The sequence below is a fragment of the Poeciliopsis prolifica genome, unplaced genomic scaffold, assembly GCF_027474105.1.
Source record: "Poeciliopsis prolifica strain line A6 unplaced genomic scaffold, Auburn_PproV2 SCAFFOLD025, whole genome shotgun sequence".
NCBI lineage: Eukaryota > Metazoa > Chordata > Actinopteri > Cyprinodontiformes > Poeciliidae > Poeciliopsis > Poeciliopsis prolifica.
Genome location: NW_026562400.1, coordinates 7,409,163 through 7,427,194, shown reverse-complemented (window position 1 = coordinate 7,427,194; position 18,032 = coordinate 7,409,163). Strand labels below are relative to the sequence as shown.

The 18,032-nt window shown below is 34.9% G+C and overlaps 2 protein-coding genes across 3 annotated transcripts; both read right to left on the bottom strand.

The window, feature by feature from the left end:
- Positions 1-489: 489 nt before the first annotated feature.
- On the bottom strand, positions 490-5,876 carry LOC129370827 (persulfide dioxygenase ETHE1, mitochondrial-like). The gene is made up of 7 exons (XM_055047035.1): positions 5,208-5,876; positions 4,463-4,607; positions 2,803-2,951; positions 2,465-2,594; positions 2,054-2,143; positions 1,409-1,525; positions 490-1,286 (listed from the first exon to the last, which is right to left on the bottom strand). Exons 1-7 carry the CDS (start codon positions 5,412-5,414, stop codon positions 1,246-1,248), a joined length of 879 nt encoding a protein of 292 aa, XP_054903010.1. The 5' UTR covers positions 5,415-5,876; the 3' UTR covers positions 490-1,245.
- A 1,678-nt stretch (positions 5,877-7,554) lies between these two features.
- Positions 7,555-16,268, bottom strand: LOC129370822 (serine protease hepsin-like). Of its 2 annotated transcripts, XM_055047029.1 has the most exons (11): positions 16,116-16,268; positions 15,961-16,028; positions 15,254-15,757; positions 12,595-12,687; positions 11,585-11,719; positions 11,188-11,353; positions 10,328-10,506; positions 9,003-9,098; positions 8,603-8,745; positions 7,839-7,994; positions 7,555-7,640 (listed from the first exon to the last, which is right to left on the bottom strand). In XM_055047029.1, the coding sequence occupies exons 3-11, from the start codon at positions 15,651-15,653 to the stop codon at positions 7,563-7,565; spliced, it is 1,446 nt and encodes a 481-aa protein (XP_054903004.1). In that variant the 5' UTR covers positions 15,654-15,757; positions 15,961-16,028; positions 16,116-16,268; the 3' UTR covers positions 7,555-7,562. The 2 variants fall into 2 exon arrangements, with proteins under 2 accessions (XP_054903004.1, XP_054903003.1); XM_055047028.1 differs by having other exon boundaries at positions 15,961-16,268.
- Between the last annotated feature and the right edge of the window lie 1,764 nt (positions 16,269-18,032).

Below are 18,032 nucleotides of genomic sequence, written 5' to 3'. Positions count from 1 at the left end.
AGGATGTTAATAATTATATCTAATACTATTTGAGCTCTTAACTTATGCAACATTACTATTACATTTAAAAATAGCAGCATACTGTGCACTTGCAAGTCTCTAAATATTCTCCAAAAATAGTTTTTATAATCCTGGGGCTGACTCGAGACCAGAACATTTCTTTGTAAACAAAGAATTATTTAGACCATTTTATATTATATAAATCATGTTAGAGGCAATGGTTAGTTTGAAAAGCAAACTTTATTTAGAGAGCACTTTCCCTACAGTATGCAACACAGATACAAAGGCTAAAAACAAAAGGGCTTCATTACAATGAGGCGACAATCAGTGTAGTTGGGAGTATTGAGATCTAAGAACACCAACAGTCAGTTGCAGGTACACTGCACAGAGTGGGTAGAATAATAAAGGAGTAAATTCAAAATATTTTAACTTGACTACCAATCAATGACTTGATTGGTAGTCCAGGTGTTATTATAGAAAAGACAGTGATTCCAAACATAAAATCAAGTTTTATTTTCATACGGGTCTCAGAAACTATTGTAGGTTACAGTTATTGAGTCAAAGGACTGAAAGCAGCACAATCAGAAAATTTTAAAAAATAAAGAATTCAGATTGAAGGTATTGGCCTTCTTTTTTCAGATATAGGTTATCTACACAAGAGCTAAAGGTCATTACAAGGTTCCCTAGATTGTTCTCCAATGAAAACAACTTCTTCATAATCCTGTGACTGGTGGAAGTGTGGGTGATTAAATAATTTATTTTATTAGAAAAAACACCATTGAATAGCCCATGCAAAAGAAGTCACCTGTTCAAGTAAAGCAACATGGCCATGAAATCAAACATTGAAGGCTTTTATTTCCCTTAGTTAAAAATGTTTGGTTCATTCATTCCTTAAATCATATTACAAGTTAAAATATTCTAGATAAAAAACACACACATTGAACACATTAAGCGTAATACAAAAATTGTTAGTTCTTTTACAACCAAAAGCACTGTTACAATATTTTTCCAATCAAATTAGATTTCATTCCATTTTCATTTAAAGCACAGTTATAGTTACATCAGTAGCTGCACTCCAAATAATTACAGATTTTCAAATACATAACTACAAAGAATAATGACAGCACTTTATGGAAAGCTATTGAGGTCAGGTTTGCTTAAACAAATTTTTGTGCAAATTATTCTGTAGCTATGTCACTGACTTTATGATTTTTTTTCTTGTTTCCTTCTTCAAAACATTCAGAGTCAATGGAGTCCACAAACGAGGTTAGCAGGCAATGAAATATCTGCAAAAGAACGAAAAGAAAATTTGTAGTGTTGCAGTTTTCCCACTGAATTGGCATATTGGAACCCGCATTGGAAATTAACAGGTTATGGCTGAAATGTGAAAACAAAATTGGTTTGATACCTATTTTATCTGGCTTTGGGAGATTCAAGTTGTTCATGATCTCCACAAACTCGTCCTTCGACTTTATGAGACGAGGGTTATACTTGCGTTCTTCACCAACCGTGGAAACAGTCTGACCTGATTCACAAAAACACATCCAGTCACATACATGTCACATAATTTGCAAGACACTTTTTGTAGGACTTTTATGGCACAGTTTCAGCTTAGAACCCTACTGATTAACTACAACATAGTGGTACATTTTGGTTAAGTAGACTACATCTCAAAAGTTAATTCCGTAATGCAATGCAAATGTGTAAACCAAATATTATTTACAGGAGATTCATTATATACACCAATATACTTTAAGCCCTGTTTTACTCTTGGTTTTGACTAAGGATTTACAACTAATGAAGAAAGGCTCAAAATCAGTTTTCCAAAACTAACTGTTGGGGATTATTTTCTACCACAGGTTTTCCTTCCACTCAACATTCCAATGATATACTTGGATAAATCTCTCAATTTTTATTTATTTTTTTTATTATTATATCCCGATTTGTTTATTACTCTATTTAATACATTTGTAAAATAATACTATAAAATTATGTGACATTATTTTTAATTCGATATGATTTTAAACATTAGGTGCATGTGTTTCTAACTAACCTAAGTAGTCATGTGCTGGGTAGACGAGGCAGTCATCAGGCAGCGTGAAGATCTTGTCGTGGACTGAATCGTAAAGGCATTTTGCACAGCCTGTAGCAGAGATGTGACAGTTTCAGAAGATTTAGGATACTTCACTAGTGTAAACGTGAGCATTTCAAAATATTCCACGTTGAAGTTCACATAATAGCTTAGAAACTTTACAATCATTCTACCAAGACAGATTCTGAATCCATATTTCAACGGTTCATTAAAAGGCTTTTTTTATACAAGCCGATGAGGTAACTCACTCCTATCATTCAGGTGGAATGATAGAAATTTAAGAAATGTAGGGCATTGTTCTCTGAGGGCTAGAATTGGGAAACTCTATGTCATGATACATCCATAAAAACATACAAGTCATGACATGCCTACCCTGCTGGAAGTCTGTTCTGCCACAGCCTCGGATAAGCAGAGCATCCCCAGTAAAAGCCATGCTTTCATCTGCTGACACGAAGGTTGTGCACCCATCCGTGTGTCCCGGTGTTTCTCTAACAGTCAGGTACTACAGAAGGAAACAACAGTCAGCTCAAAGAGTGTCAGATCTTTTTTTTTTATTTGGCAATTTCAACTGAAATGCTCCTAATTTTACAGTGTGTGAATTACAAATGAAAAAAATAAATAAATGTAAAGCTCTCAAGCTCATTGTTACACCTGATCTCTGAACTACACTAAGATAAAACTGTTAAGAAAAAGTTTTGCGGTTTTATTACATGTTTTCCAAAGTGGATTTTGTCGCCCTCTGACAGCAGGACATCTGCAGAGGCACCGCTGAATTTAGAGATGGCACTCTTCAGTCCTGCAATTCTTTTCTTCATCAACCCAGAGCTGGTTATGTGGTCTGCATGGCAGTGGGTGTTCACTATCAGAAAAAAGGGGAATAAAATACAGGTTAACATATAAAAACGTATGGGTGAAAGTCATTCTGCCCTTTGCATCTGTTTCAGCTCATTTCACACCAGACTTTTTCAGGTACAAAAAAGAAGTTGTCTGCCACTGGGTGTGTAGAGTCAACTACGCTTCAAGCCATACCCACCAAGAGGACGCTTCCTACCTGCTTTGATAACAGGTTATTTTCATAGAGGATTTAAAATAAGCTGCATTAATATTGTTAGTCTACCATGCAGAAGATGGTTAAGACAGAGGGCATAAGGAATCACTCCCCAGCTCTCTTATCAAGATAAGGCTGTTTTAAAACTGTGGTCGGCCCACTACGAGTGGCATATCTTCTAAACAGTGGGCTTTAGCTACTTGCCCAAGCAAGTAGCTTAACTGATTACCCAGCTAATATCAGATTGTTATACCTTTATTACTCTTTAAAGAAAAAAAAAGTAAAAGTGTATAATATTCTGCAGAATAAGCGCTTCAAAACTATTACTAACTTTAGCAGGTCTTCTGTCTATATTTTTTGCTTTGTCTATACATAAAGATCAATATAAGTACATCTTATAGAAAAGAGTAATATATTAGTTTAGCAGAAGAATGAATAAGTATTGCTTTTCTTGTAAATAATAGTGATCCCATTCTATTATTTGTTCAGATTTTTTGCATATAGTTGTGTAAATAAAGTGAAAAATTGCTAGCCTTTCTCAAGGTTATCAAACCATAGCAATCTCATACAGACACATGCCATGTGACCACAACACATAACACCTACCAGCAGGAGTTCTGTGGGAGTTATTACGGTTTGATCAGGTGTAGTAATTGTCATTTTTTAAGAAACTGGGCATCACTTATCAGGAAAATTTTACTAACTCCTAAAAGGTCTATTTGTTTACCAAAAAAAAAACAATACAAATAAGTTGTAATGTTGGTTTTCAGGAAATAAATTATTAATATAAACTGATATTTGACGCTGAATCTTTTTTACAATTATTTACCTCCATAATTCATGAGACTGCTTGACTACATTGATAAATACGCTCATTTGCCATAACTTAAGTTTGCTGGTTCAAAAATAGTATGAGATGGACTAGGAAATGAGGTAATCGGTAAATGGGCATTTTGATCATATTTTGCATGGATTGTAGGGGATAACAGTGTGACCACATAATTTTCAAACAAACATTTTAAATTGAAGTTTCTGCTTATTTACTGAAAGTTAAAAAAAATTACATGCTGTACTGGACAACTGGCTGTGTTTAAAATATTTGAAATTATTAATATGTTCTCTTGTATGTATTTAAACTCAATCAAAATAATTGCTTTTATCAATGGGATGCAACTGGAAATGTCTTAAATAAGCATATTTAAAAATGTACAAGGCCTACACCGACATGGCCAGTTAGGAAAACCAGGACACAGATTTCTAAAATAAGTCTAAACTCTTGGAAAGTGTTTTTGTAGCTCTGCCACAAAAACACACACACATACCTGCTAGTATCAGCTTTAGCCCCAGTTCCTTTACCAGGTTTATGTCTCTGTCAATTGTCTCCAGCACAGGATCAATGATGATGGCCTCTCTGGTGTTCGCGTCTGCCAGCAGGTAGGTATAGGTGCTGCTCTCCACCTCAAACAGCTAAACAGGAAAAACATGTGATAGGTGTTACTCTACAATAATTTCCAATAGACAATAAAGGTCAAGTACTTTGTGTCCTGCTCCTCTTCCTCAAATAATGTTGGTGAGTGTGATGAAGACAAAGGAGAAAACAGATTGTAACGAAAATGTAGTGTGTGAATGTCAACTTTTTTTATTTTTTTTGCACCATCAGTGTTACTATTTTGATGTAAGCATCTCCTTATTTGGGAGAATGACGAAAAATATGTTGAATAATCTTGAAATGCAAATAATTAAACTGTCACTGAGAAAAAAAAGCAACAAAATATTGTCAATAAATTTAGATACTGGCACCGCATTGTAGAATTGTAAAAATAAAGTCTACTTAGCTGTAACGCATAAACTGAAAAGTCATCCTGATGCAGGCATACTGCATCTGTAAACTTCAGTCTAGCTTGACTGGGTTTTAACAAACCACCAAAAATACTAAACTACTAAAGATTTAAACTCTCCATCAAGCTAGATGCTAACCCTCCATGCTTCCCGTTATCTTACATCAAGAATAAAGGTTAAATATTTGAATAACTAACCCAAGCAGAAGTTAATTTACCGTGGACCTACTTGTCTGAAGAGCAGTCCTTTCGTCTTCGCCATGCTGGAGCAGTAGAGCCTGACGTTCCCCTGAAGGACTACGGGAGAATTCTTGCCGGGAAAGAGGCGCCTGCTTTGGGTTGCCGCATAACTCGAGCCCTCGGTGTTGGCTCCGAGACGAAGCGACAGAGCTACAGCCCGATGGATAGGTCTTACTCTGTTTAATACAGGACACATTGTGGTTTTCTGTCTGAACTCGCAGCTAGGTTTGACTGGATAAGCACCAGCTGGCTGAGCGACACCGAAGAACCAGAAGCTGGTAACCGTAAGATTATGAATTTGTCCTTAAAACCGCGGCAGATACAAACAGATCAAAACAAAAACCTGAGCTGAGTCCCGATTGGAAGCGAAGCTATCACTCGCTGCTGTTTCCCTATCACTATACCCAGAATTTAGACTATATAGCAACAAAATCTGGGTTTTCCTCTTTCATCGGCCAACCCTCACAATGGTGTCTCGAAACTGGGTCAAACAAATGTCAGCTGTCTCGCGCGATCTGTTCCCAGGCGAGTTCAGGGGTCACGCAGGCAACATCAGCTACTATAGACTACGTGACAAATGGAGCATACAGCTCCATACCGAAACCAAACTTACTTTGTTGTGATGAATGTGCATATTCGTTCATTCATAATAACTACGCAATCATACGCACACGAACATTAGTTTCCAAAGTCGTTTGGGGAATCTTTATAGGATATCATTCACCTCCCCATATTTTAAAGTTTTAAAGAGACAGTATCATGTATTTTCCAGGGATATAGTTCCATTTTAAAACACAATCAAATAACTATGTTACCTCCAGCTGCTATAAAAGTGACATTAAATATGACTTGAAATAATTTTGACTTAGTAATTTAACAATAAGACCTCTTTAAAAGTTTCTACTCTTTTTGAAACTCCGCCTTCAGGAAGTTATCGCGAGGTGAGAGGAAGGCATATAAAATACAAAAAGATAAATATAAGAAGGAACAATATAATGAGGAGGCAAGAGGAAATGTGGATAAATAGATTGGGGTATTAGGCATACAAGTTTAAAAGTGGTCTAAATATTATAGAAAAACATCCAGCAGAGTGTGTCTGTATGAGATTGCATTTGAAGAAAAAGGAGTGGAACATTTGATAAATTGCAGAAAATACAGGGAATGGAGAGGACAAGGGTTCAAAAGCAATGTTTAATATTTTAGGGAAGCCTCAATCACAAAGTATAATTCAAGCACTTATCACGTATTTATAACACACAAAGTTAGCTGGAAGAATTTAATTATTTAATTAATTAGTTAGCTAATCTTTGTTTGCTTATATGGTTTAGGCTGTAAACTTTTTCTCACTCTGTTTTCTTCTTGTGCTACTTTCAAATCTGCATTATTTATTTCACCTGTTAACTTTATTTTTTCAACTTTACTCCTAGAAGCATCCAGGTGTTTTGTGATAACTGGATGGGGAATGCCAACTGAGATAATGCTACCAACAGCTCAACATTTTGTCTATCCTGCTATTAACTTTTGCTTTTCTTTCACATAGAAAGTAATCCTATAGCTGTTTCTGTTTTGTGTATCTGCTCTGTCTTCTGGAAAGCCCCGTCGGACATGGCAGATGGCCACTCGTACTGAACCTGGTTCTGTAAGGTTTCTTTTAAAGAGGAGATTTTCCACTCTACTGTCGCTTTATGTATGCTCAGTATGAGGGATTGCTACTAGGTGAACAACAAAACACAAGCAATTGCTAAGAGTTTGAAGTTGTAATGGAAACTCAAGGCATGTAATAAACTATTTTAACTGAATTTAAGACAATAAGTGGGGCCCAAATTTTTAGGGCCTTAGTCAACTGTGGCCCAAATTATGGACTTATTATTATGCAAGTTTTAACAAATTGATGTGGAAATAGGAAAAGGTCAGTGATGTCTGAAAGTGTTTTTTTCTTGTTCATCCATTGTCCTATTCCATACTGTGACCATGATCAAATTGGTATTTTTTTTTAATAAATTTATTTATTTAATTATTTAGAATAACCATCTGAATACTTACAGTACTCACAGTTCAGACAAATACTGAATACTGAATATATGGCATTTAATGCCTGATAAAGAAATTGATGTGGGGTCTGAATTTATGTCATTGTTTTTACTATTACTGTAATTACAATCAACATTTTATGTTCTACTGTTTTCCACAGCTAAAACATGCCAGAGATTACAGAAGACAGATAAGTTCTCAATAAAGTATTACTATCTGTTAGCATTACTATCAGCCTAACAACCGCTATGTTAAATGATAACACCAAAAAACATGAGAGACAGATCTATAACATGTTAATCTTTATTGTCAGTTATCTCAGAGAAGAAATGGTTGCTGTCAAGGTCTCCTCTGTAGCTAGTGTGGTGTCCTTCAATATTTCTGATTTAATCTGCAACCAAAGTGCAAACAGAGCAAATTCAACATCACATTTTAATCTGAAGAAAAAAAAAGACCTACCCCAGCTTGTTGAGTCCATGTCAACAAACTGAATCATTTTACTTTTCTTTGATACTTAAAACCTAAGCATTAACTTTAATATATTTAAAACTGAAACGGACAACCTTGTTATAGACAGTATGGTATTTACCTCTGTGACTCCTTCAACCCACTGGAGCAGCTGAGTTACTCTGCTGTAGACGCCTGGTTTATTGGGCCGGGCACAGCCTTCTCCCCAACTCACCACACCTGCTAGTCTCCAGTCCCCATTAGGTGTCTCACACACCAGTGGTCCCCCACTGTCTCCCTTAAAAGAATAGCAAACAAAACAGGACAGAATACATAACTGTTAAAAACTCAAGACCTGGTGATTCATCAGAGTCCTTGTTAAGCTTTGAGAAGAAATTTCTGAAAAGGCTTCTTGCCCAATGCATGTGTGATTTTGATGTGTCTGCTTTGTTTCTCAAGCCCCCTGTCAGTGACAGCAGATGTCCACTCACTCTGAGTTGGGTTCTGCTGAAGGCTTCTTTCTGTTGAAAGGAAGTATTTCCTTTCTATTGTCACCATAAGAATGCTCGCTCTGAGGGACTGCTGCAAAGTTAATGACTTGATGCAAGCAGCTGTCTTGTTGCCATGTTCTCATTCAGTAGGAGGGATTGCTACAACGTTACTGACTCAGTACACGTTGCTGTGTTTCCTTAGACACCAAGTTGGCACAATAAACTGAATTTAACTGCACTTATAATTTGGATCAAATAAAATTTTAATCTGTTTAAATGATTGAATTTTATTTATCATATATGTCTGTATTTAAATTGAATCAGTTTGTTTTATGAAGTGCATTGAGATGCATTTGTTGTGAATTGGTGCTGTATAAACACAGACTGAGAGAGAATTATGTCACTTGGGGTATACCTGGCAAGAGTCGACGCTCCCTGAAAGTCTGCCAGCACAAATCATTCGTGGAGTAATGATGGCCCCATAGATAGCCAAGCTGGAGCAGACAGACTGAGCTATCACATTCACCTGAGCCTCCTGTAGATTTTCTAACACAAACCCTGAAACATTAGTAATAACAAAAACAAAAAAGATTTAAGAAACAACTCCCATATAAGTTATTTAAAATTGCTGGGTGATTACTTTAATCAAAATTTTATAAGCTGAACAGTAGTTGCCTCTCACTTGTTGGTGTACTTCATCACCAGAGGGTAATGAAATATAACTGACAGAATTTTATTAGTCTTTTACTTTTAAAACAATTTGGTTTAGCCTAATGGATATCAGTCTTTGGGAACATTTATGTGTTTTAATTCACCTCCTTCTTGGTAAAATCCCCAGCCTGTGATCCAGCAGGGTGCTCCAGGAGGAAAAGACTCCTTTGGTGTTGGTAAACACACTGGCCGCACTCCACCTACAAAAAAGAGGTACCGACTATCAGATTGCAACATTTTATTATAGGTACATTCTAAGCAGTAAAATGATAAAGTCCACTTAGGTGTAAAGATCACAAAATATTTTTTGTCACATAAAACACAAACTTTTTCTATTGTTTTCTTAATCAGCTTCTTGTATTTTTATTGTATTTTTGTCAAGGTTGACACATAAAAATGTCATAAGTTTTATATAAGAAGTGTATTTGATGGAGTTGATTATTTAAAACTTATAAACATTGCACCAACTACCAAACATGGTGGTAAAACTATCATGCTGAGGGCATAATAAAAAAGAAGAAAGGTTTGCCATAAATATAAAAGACTAAGTGTCCAACCCTAAAATCAACCCTAAACCCTAAAATCATATTCAGCCACTTTCCTTCCAAAGTCTTAACTTCACAACTACACAGTCAGGTAGAATTGGGTTTAAAAATCTGTGGTTTATGTGTCTACCTGTCCAAACAAACCTTGTTGATAGGTTACACTGAAAAGTGTAACCTATTTTATTGAAATAAAATAGGTTACACTTCATACATTTGTGTATGCTTCACCTGTATTTTATTAAAATACCTGTATTTTATTTATTAAAATAAAATACAGGTGAAGCAAGAATTACCACAGGGTCTTATTGATGACTGCGTGTGGTTTTTCTCTTCAGTGAGAAAATCATCAACAACAGCTGAAGTCACTTAGACACATATTTATGAGGAGTATATCTATATATTTGAGCATGTATGTGTAATTTTAACCTGGAATAGATAATGAAAAATCTACAATTAATTTAGACTGCTCTAAATTAATTGCAGAACAAATTTTTGTTTCTACAAATTACTGAAGAAACTCTGTTGTATCGTTAGTCCATTTAAGAAGAAATGACTAAAATAATTAAAACTCAGTATTTAATATGATATTCAAATGGCATGTGTGTAAACTTCTAATTGGAATAGCAACTTTATAAACAACAGCCTCATGATGAATCCAACAAAGAAAAAGGTGTGTAAAAATATGCATGAGTCCTCAGAGCTAATTTAACCTTCCTGTATTTCTAAAATGATGCATTGTTAATTATCAGCTGATAAATTAAATTCCTATGGTGAGTTAAGCGCTTGTTCATGTAACAAAACGTCATAAGATACTTCAGCTGTGTAATTAATCGTTTTAAGGACGTTTTAAAATCTGCCAGTAGATGGAGCTATTTCTTTGTTACCAGTCATGTCAATGTCAGTGATGGTGCGCAGCAGCCCCACATCATAGTCATTGTTGTTCTTGTTGAACTGAGGGTGGTAGTGAATCAGCTGAGCTCTGTGGCGTTTCCCCATGGAGCTGTGTGCGATGCTCACTGTGCCCACGACTACCAACCAGTCTGCTGCTTGAAACATGTTGTTTCTGCAAAGAAGAGAAATAATCTGCGGGTTGACTTCAAGCTCAGGTAACAATACAGACTCCATAAATTTCTCAATAGGTCTGAGACTGAGGCATTTGAAGTCCAAAAGTAGGGTTAGATTTAGGATTTTATTTGACAACATTCTCTAAAGTCCAACCCTAAAATCATATTCAGCCACTTGCCTTCTGATTCAAACTGTGTGTGATTTAAAAAGAATAAAACAAGTATAAGTACCAGTTTGACTTTACAGACAAGTTTTTAGAACTAAAACAAAAATAATATGAAGTTATATGTTGATTGATTCAATGTAATCACATCAATTCCATTATTACAATCAAATGTTCCTTGGTCACTAATTTTTTGATTAACGTCTTATTTTCACTTCAGCTCTACAGATAATTCAGTGAGCAGCTTTGTCTGAAGTGGAGCTCAAAATATTTTCCGTAAGTGCTCAAAACCCCAATTAAACATTAAAGAGGTTGTCTGGAGAGTCCCAGCAGACAAAACACCGTCTGTTTGCTTCAAGCACTTGGTTTCAAAATGTGTGAATGCTTTTGTTTCAGTTTTATATGTACATGCTCATAGATTGACCAACAGCAGCAGATTATTTAAAATTGATTTCCTGATTGAATGACACCTTTTGTCAGTTTTCTATACATTCTCCCCATGAGTCTACCTCTTACTCAACAAAGCAGTGAGCTGCAGTGATGACCCAGTGGGGGGAGATGATGGCACCTCCGCAGACATGCTTCCCCTTCCAGTGCATGCTGACTTGCCAACCCCACTTGCCCTCTGCTGCTGAGGTCCCGCCCACAATACGCTGGCCGTCTTTGACCATAACCTGGCAAGCTATATTTGGGATGACAAAAAAAAAAAAAAATCTATATATGTACATGGAATAGCAATAAAAATGCATTTTAAAAATTGCCTGTATACAAAGGTTATAAAATAGTTTATAACAAAGAAAAAGGCCATAGAGCAATAACTTCCAGGCTGGGGATAGAAATATATTCAGACTAAGGCAGCACAGACTTAGTGCTCTGCATGCATTTATAATCCTCTGACTTCAACTTTCTTTACCCGCAGTGATGTTTCCTGTCTGGTTGACTGGGTTCTTAGACAGAAAAGGTAGTTGACTTGAGACACTGCAGCACCCTCCTGTGTCACAAGGAGGAGGTGATTCACTTGACTCAGATGGGAATGCCAGGAACTTGACTGATAAAAAAAGACAAGAAATGCAGTGAGATGACAGCATTAGTTACTTCACGCTGACAGTGAGGACTTTATCTGTAGTGAGGATTGTTTGGAGAATGAACCAATGCTGAATCTTTTTGAAGTAGATTATATGCTAACATTGTGTTTGAGTTTTCTCAGAATAAAATGAACTGATTAATAATGCAGGCTGATTAGGTGTAACTAATAGCAGGAAGGACATGAATTAAATGTACATCTCACTTTTTTTATCATTGATTTTATGTAACATTCACATTTTCTGAGAAACAAAATTTTTCATTAATTGTAAGCCACAATAATCTAAATTAACAAAAAAAAATTCCTGTAATCATTTAATTTATGTTTTGTTAAACTTTACAACACATATAGCTAATAACTAAAATATAAAAGTTTCAGTTTTAATATAGTTGAACCTTTTAGTAATATTATAATCTATGAACATGCAACTGTAGGTAAAAAAAAGCCCCCCAAAAATCACATATTTGGACATTTTATTTCAAAATCAGATCGCTGTGTAAATGTATATTCAAACATTCCTTTCAGCTTCACCTCTTGGCTGATGACCAATCAACATGGAAAAATGCCATCTCATCCTCCCTGAACTCCTCTTTTGCAATTTGAGCTAAATGAGTCCTGACACTGTCACACCATCTCAAATGGTTAGAAATTAATTATTCAAGGTATGAGATGGCAAAAGGTATCTAACCTGAAACTAGTTTGACTTGTTAAAACCAGATTTCTTTTGTTATGACAATGTGATTAGTTCTATTTTGATTTCTTAGAGAAAAAATAATACATGGCTAGTAGTTATATGACATTTGTCATATGGCTATGATGTAGTTGATTTCATCACATACCTAAGAGAGCAGTAATGATGACCAGCTTAATACAAAGTGGGATTCCCAGGATTGCAAGTAGTTCAGCAGATGAAAAGCGACAGTGGTTTCCACCTACAATATAAAAAAAAAACAAACAAAAAAAATTATAATTCAGGGTGTTAATCTATTTTTGAGAAAACATAACTTATATTTAAATCCAGAATCTGCAAGAATTAAGTCTTCTAGTCTATTCAATATCATTTTTGAGCTGCAAATTAGCTCTGCTGGTCCTTCTTCTGTATCAAACATTGCATGAAGTCTACTTGGACTGCACCTAATAAAATTATTTCATGAATATTTGATAACTATTATTACGGAATATGTTTTTATGCAATAAGAAACCAGATTTTCTTATTGCATGACTCTTTCATCACTCTGCCTGGTTAGCAGTGCTGCCTATTAGAAAGATGCATGCAAGGCCATCTGACATTCTGGTAACCTGTCAGAGAGTGTTAAATTTAGCATTCAGAACTTCTACTTCACAGTTTTACAGTTTTACAATGTCATGTTATTCACTTTTTCAACTGTTACAGATGTAAATTTTTTTTAAAGAAATTTTGGAAATCTATTTAGTTTTTCTGTGTAGAAACTTTTGTGAAAAGTCTTTTGTTTTAACTTCTGATTCAACCTCAAGTACCACATCAATTCATTTTTAAATGGTGTTAAAATCTCTGAATATACTCATTACACATGAGTAATGTGTAATGACTTTGTGTTGTTTGAATACTGTGTGAGGTTTTGTCTAAAGAGCAGTTTGCACAACCAATTTTTAAAAAATTATTGCATATTTTCAAACGAGACAGGCATATTATTTATAAATGTGTTTTTTGATCAAAACAATGAAATTATTATGTTTTTTTTTATCATTTACCATAATGGCAACAATGAAAGGAAACCTGAACTACAGCAATATGAGCTGTTGGATCAAATACACTAAATCTGGTAAATTTATGTGACTTTGTGCTTATATGTCGATAAAATATAACTGCTGATAATGTATTGATAATGATTTTATTACTTTTACAAACCTTATAGCAGGGTGCTTAATGTTTGATTTAATTTCTTTTTCTTTTTAAAAGAAAAGTCATAATTTGCAACAACCAGACTGGAAAAAAATCTAAATTTGACAAGATGGATGCAAGTCATGTCATAAATCACATGAGACAGCAGATCAGTTCCCTATTTAGGATTAAGCTTCCTGAGGTGCTCTGATGAAATAGTATGCTGATCCAAAGACTGCGCCAATGCACAAATATGCATCAAATACACAGCATATTTGTTTTAATATCTAGTAAAACATGAGCTGCATACAGTCGATCATAGGTAAACAAGCTTAATGTCGGTCATATGCTTGAATGACAGCTGCCTGAGGCAGATGAGCACTGGTAGAACATAAAATCTCTCTCAGGTTTATGATGAAAGCCTGTTGACAGGTCGGGTTTTAACAACCGAGGTGATAAATTTTAGAAGCCAATGAAAGTTTAATTTCCTAAAAAAAATAAATAGAATAAAATAATTTTGAGTTGAGTAATATTTTTTCATATATATATATATATATATATATATATATATATATAATATATATATATATATATATATATATATATATATATATATATATATATATATATATATATATATATATATATATATTTCTCAAGGAGAACAGCATGACTGTTGTATCCTGTATATACTACCTACAGTTTTGTAACATAAGAGGTAAATATATAACAGAAAATTCTTCTTCACTTTCCAAGTCTCAGACTAATTTGGGAAGGAGTTAAAAACCTTTGAACTTACTTAGTATGCTGTGTAGAAGGCTACTTAGGTGAAAAGGGATATATTTTTGCTTGATTCTATTTTCTCTTGTCATTTTTGTTAACATCACCTTGGTCACTGGTTGTTGTTTTGTATTTTTTGTGACTTTCATGGATTGTTGTCAAGTTGTTTCTTTGAGCGAATTGTGCAAAGGTTTTTCTTAGCTGGAACTGAAAAAGAGTTTCAGTAAAGTGTACATTTTATTTCATTTGTTTGGTTCATCAGTGGTAAGTACATTGGCTAATAAGTATAACATTTTATTCTTGATTATATTGATGATCACTTTCCACTGAATACAAATGAAATCTAAATTTTGAGGGACACTCAGATTGTTTTGTGCTTCTTTTATCAGAATATTTTCCTGTTAAATGTTCAATAATCATTTTAGTGTCACAATACTGGTTGAATAATTTATATAATAAAAAAAATTCTACATACACCTAATTCATGAGTGCATAGATTGTATTATCTGCCAAGGGATTAAATGTTTGTAGTATAGCTTCAGTTTGTACTATTTTCAGCCTTCACTGCGTGAAGTTCAACAGCAATAAAACACTTACGACCTTTTCTCTATCCCATCCTAATCCTCTTATTGACATGACTTTACTATATCTCTGCAAAACAAACTGATGTTGGAGCACAAACAGATTTTTGAACTGTTTTTGTTGCAGTGAGTACCACTGGGCCCACAATCCATTGTAATTTTGCCATAGACCAGTCCCAACCAGGTTAGGGTTATGGTTAGTTTGTTTATTTATGTGTGGCCTTAATATTTGAACTACTATCCAAAAGCTAGATCAAATCTAAACTGTTACAATACCTGTTTCTTCATTGTGGTCCTCTTTGGGAAACATTAAACTTATGGATTTTTCTTCCAGGATGTGTCCATCTGATGGCTTTGTCTGCTGAACCTCTGCAGGATTAGTGTTCTCAGAAATTTTTGTGGTTGTGGTTTCTTGACCCGGAGCTTCTAAAAATTCAGGACTACAGGTTTTGGAAAGTTTCCTCTCCTCTGTTTCTTTAGCTAAAGGTGGAAATTCAGTGTATGGGTTTCCAATAGTGGCGGTGTCACAGCTGGGAATGAGTGTGAGAACAGTGGAAGGGACCAGAGATGATATACTCAAAATTTCATGCTTGTCTGGACTTTGAAAAGATGTTGATGTCCATTGCAGAGGTGAATGGCAAGGACTCATGTTGTCTGACTGATTCCGCATATCCATAGTTGTAAATAGTAAGCTTGGTCTCAGGTGGTGGAAGACATTTGCATCAATGAAGGATGTTTTATTACTGGTGGATTTGAACAAGACTTAAACTTTAAAGAGACCTGCAAGAGCAAAATATTGGGAAAAAAAAAACAGTACAAAAGTTGAGTTCTGTGTTATATAAACATGAGATGAGTCTTAAAGAAATCTTGACAGAGCTAAATGAACAAATCGTTTCATTCTGTTGTCCAAAGTTTTACATGAAAACCCACCAGAAATCTCCTTTTGGTGGAATTTTTCAAAGCAGTCCAAAAAGATTTTTTACCTTAACTCAGGTGCACACGTCCGCTTCATTTGTATTCATAGGATTATCCATCCATGTGTTTTCTGTACCTGTTAAACCAACTAGTGTCACAGAGAGGAAAAGAAATTCATCACCCGTGGAGAATAAGTGACAAGACTCCGAAGGATCCTGCTTACTGTGGTTCATCCCAAATCCAAACATATCTTCTCCAATGCTGCAGATTCATCATCTTCAACTTGCACATGTTTCAATTTGTCACCTGTGCCGCAGTCTTCCTTGTTAGATAACACTTAATTCACATTTTGTGTCATGCCCTTCTGCCCTTTCCATTATCGTTCTTCTCTGACTGCTGCAGCCTTCCCAGCCGCAGCCGACTCAGTAACAGATATGCACCCAGGTTGTCATTGGTACTCTATGAAATATGCATGGGTATTATTGTGAGCCTGGGTCAGAGTTGAATAACAGACGGTAATGTACACCCCAAACAATGAGTCACTCACAAGGGCAGGACGGACTCACGTAAACAGAATTGAATTTCACATGACTGAGAGATCAGTACCTAATAATCCAATTCCCTTTATTGATTTGAATGGTTGTACCATTGTCGTTTGTAGGTCTTTTCGTACTCAGATTTCGCAAAGGTACTTCTTCGATCTCCTTGAATGAGTCTATAAAGCTCTCAGATTGATCATCTTGTTGCAGAGTCAGTCAGAATTTTTTAGGTCACACAAAACAGATTATCACAAAGGAGAAGACATGAAGGCACCCCAAGCAGACAGTGGATTTGTATGACTCTATTACAGCATGACATGGCATCATTGATTTCTAAAAGACCTCATTTTTTATATTTATATATATATATATTTTTTTAGATTTCTGAAATCTGAAAACATTTGAAAAGATTATACTGGAATGACTTTTTTTTTCCTTTGTGTTCTGTAGGTTTATGAGTATGTATCGTCAATTAAATCCCCATCATAGATTCTCCTTAACAACATAAAATATGACAGTACATTTTTTGTTGAAAAAGGAAATATATCGATTTTCAGGACCACTTATTTAAAATGTTAAATTACTAAGAATCATGCTTCAAACAATTTATATTCTGAGAAACAATTCTTCACACAATAACTGTCAATCAAGAATCAATCAAAACATCTAAAAACTATTTAGATATGTCACATCATGTTTTTTTTCTATAAGATCTTTGTCATTAAAGGTCTGTTTCAAGTAGAAAGGGATTCAATAATTATAATATCAAAGGAAAAGGAAATTATCTAGCAAACACATGTGGATTTAAATGAATGCCTTTGAAGTCAATGAGTTTAGTCAAGACAACCACCAAAGACAAAATGAGTTCTATTTGTGTTCCCTCAATAGTTCAACATTCAAATTTAATTTTACAGTTTATTTGGAATTGCTAATAAGCTAATTTATAAGCTGGTCAAAACAATAAAAATGTATTTTGCCTGTTTTTAATGGATGCACATTTCAGTAAACCCATAAACTGGTATTTCTTTTTAGTTGCTAAAATGTTCTGTACATCGCAAAGAGACTTAATGATATTTTATGCACACAAATGGTGAAGTGTACAAAGTCATCTGTTATCTTCTGTAAAGGGGGAAGGAAAAAGCACAAGCAGAGGTCTTATGGTGTTAAGCAAAATTTTACAATTGTTGCAGCGAGACTTATGGAAACAACTTCATAATTTCAGAGCCGCGGTGTGATAAACTAATAGTGATCAGTAAAAATCACATAGATTTTGTGTGAACAATTCATCATCAAAATAGGTGGACACATTCAAATCACTAAAAGTTAAAATGATTAAAAAATACACCCAGAATGATGTAAAATTACATCACTTGGTAGTGCTGATAAGCTGATGAAAGCAGTTAGGATGTTTTCTCCTCCACAGTGATGTTGAAACTGATGGTGGAAGTACAGAAACCTCCCAGGTACATACAGAAGGAAATAGCAGCAAAGAATAACTTGGTTCATTTTGGCTGAGGGTTTTTTTCCTCAATAGCAAAGCGGAAAGAGATGAGACAAATGATTGATAACATTTATTTACAACACAAAATCTATTGGAAACA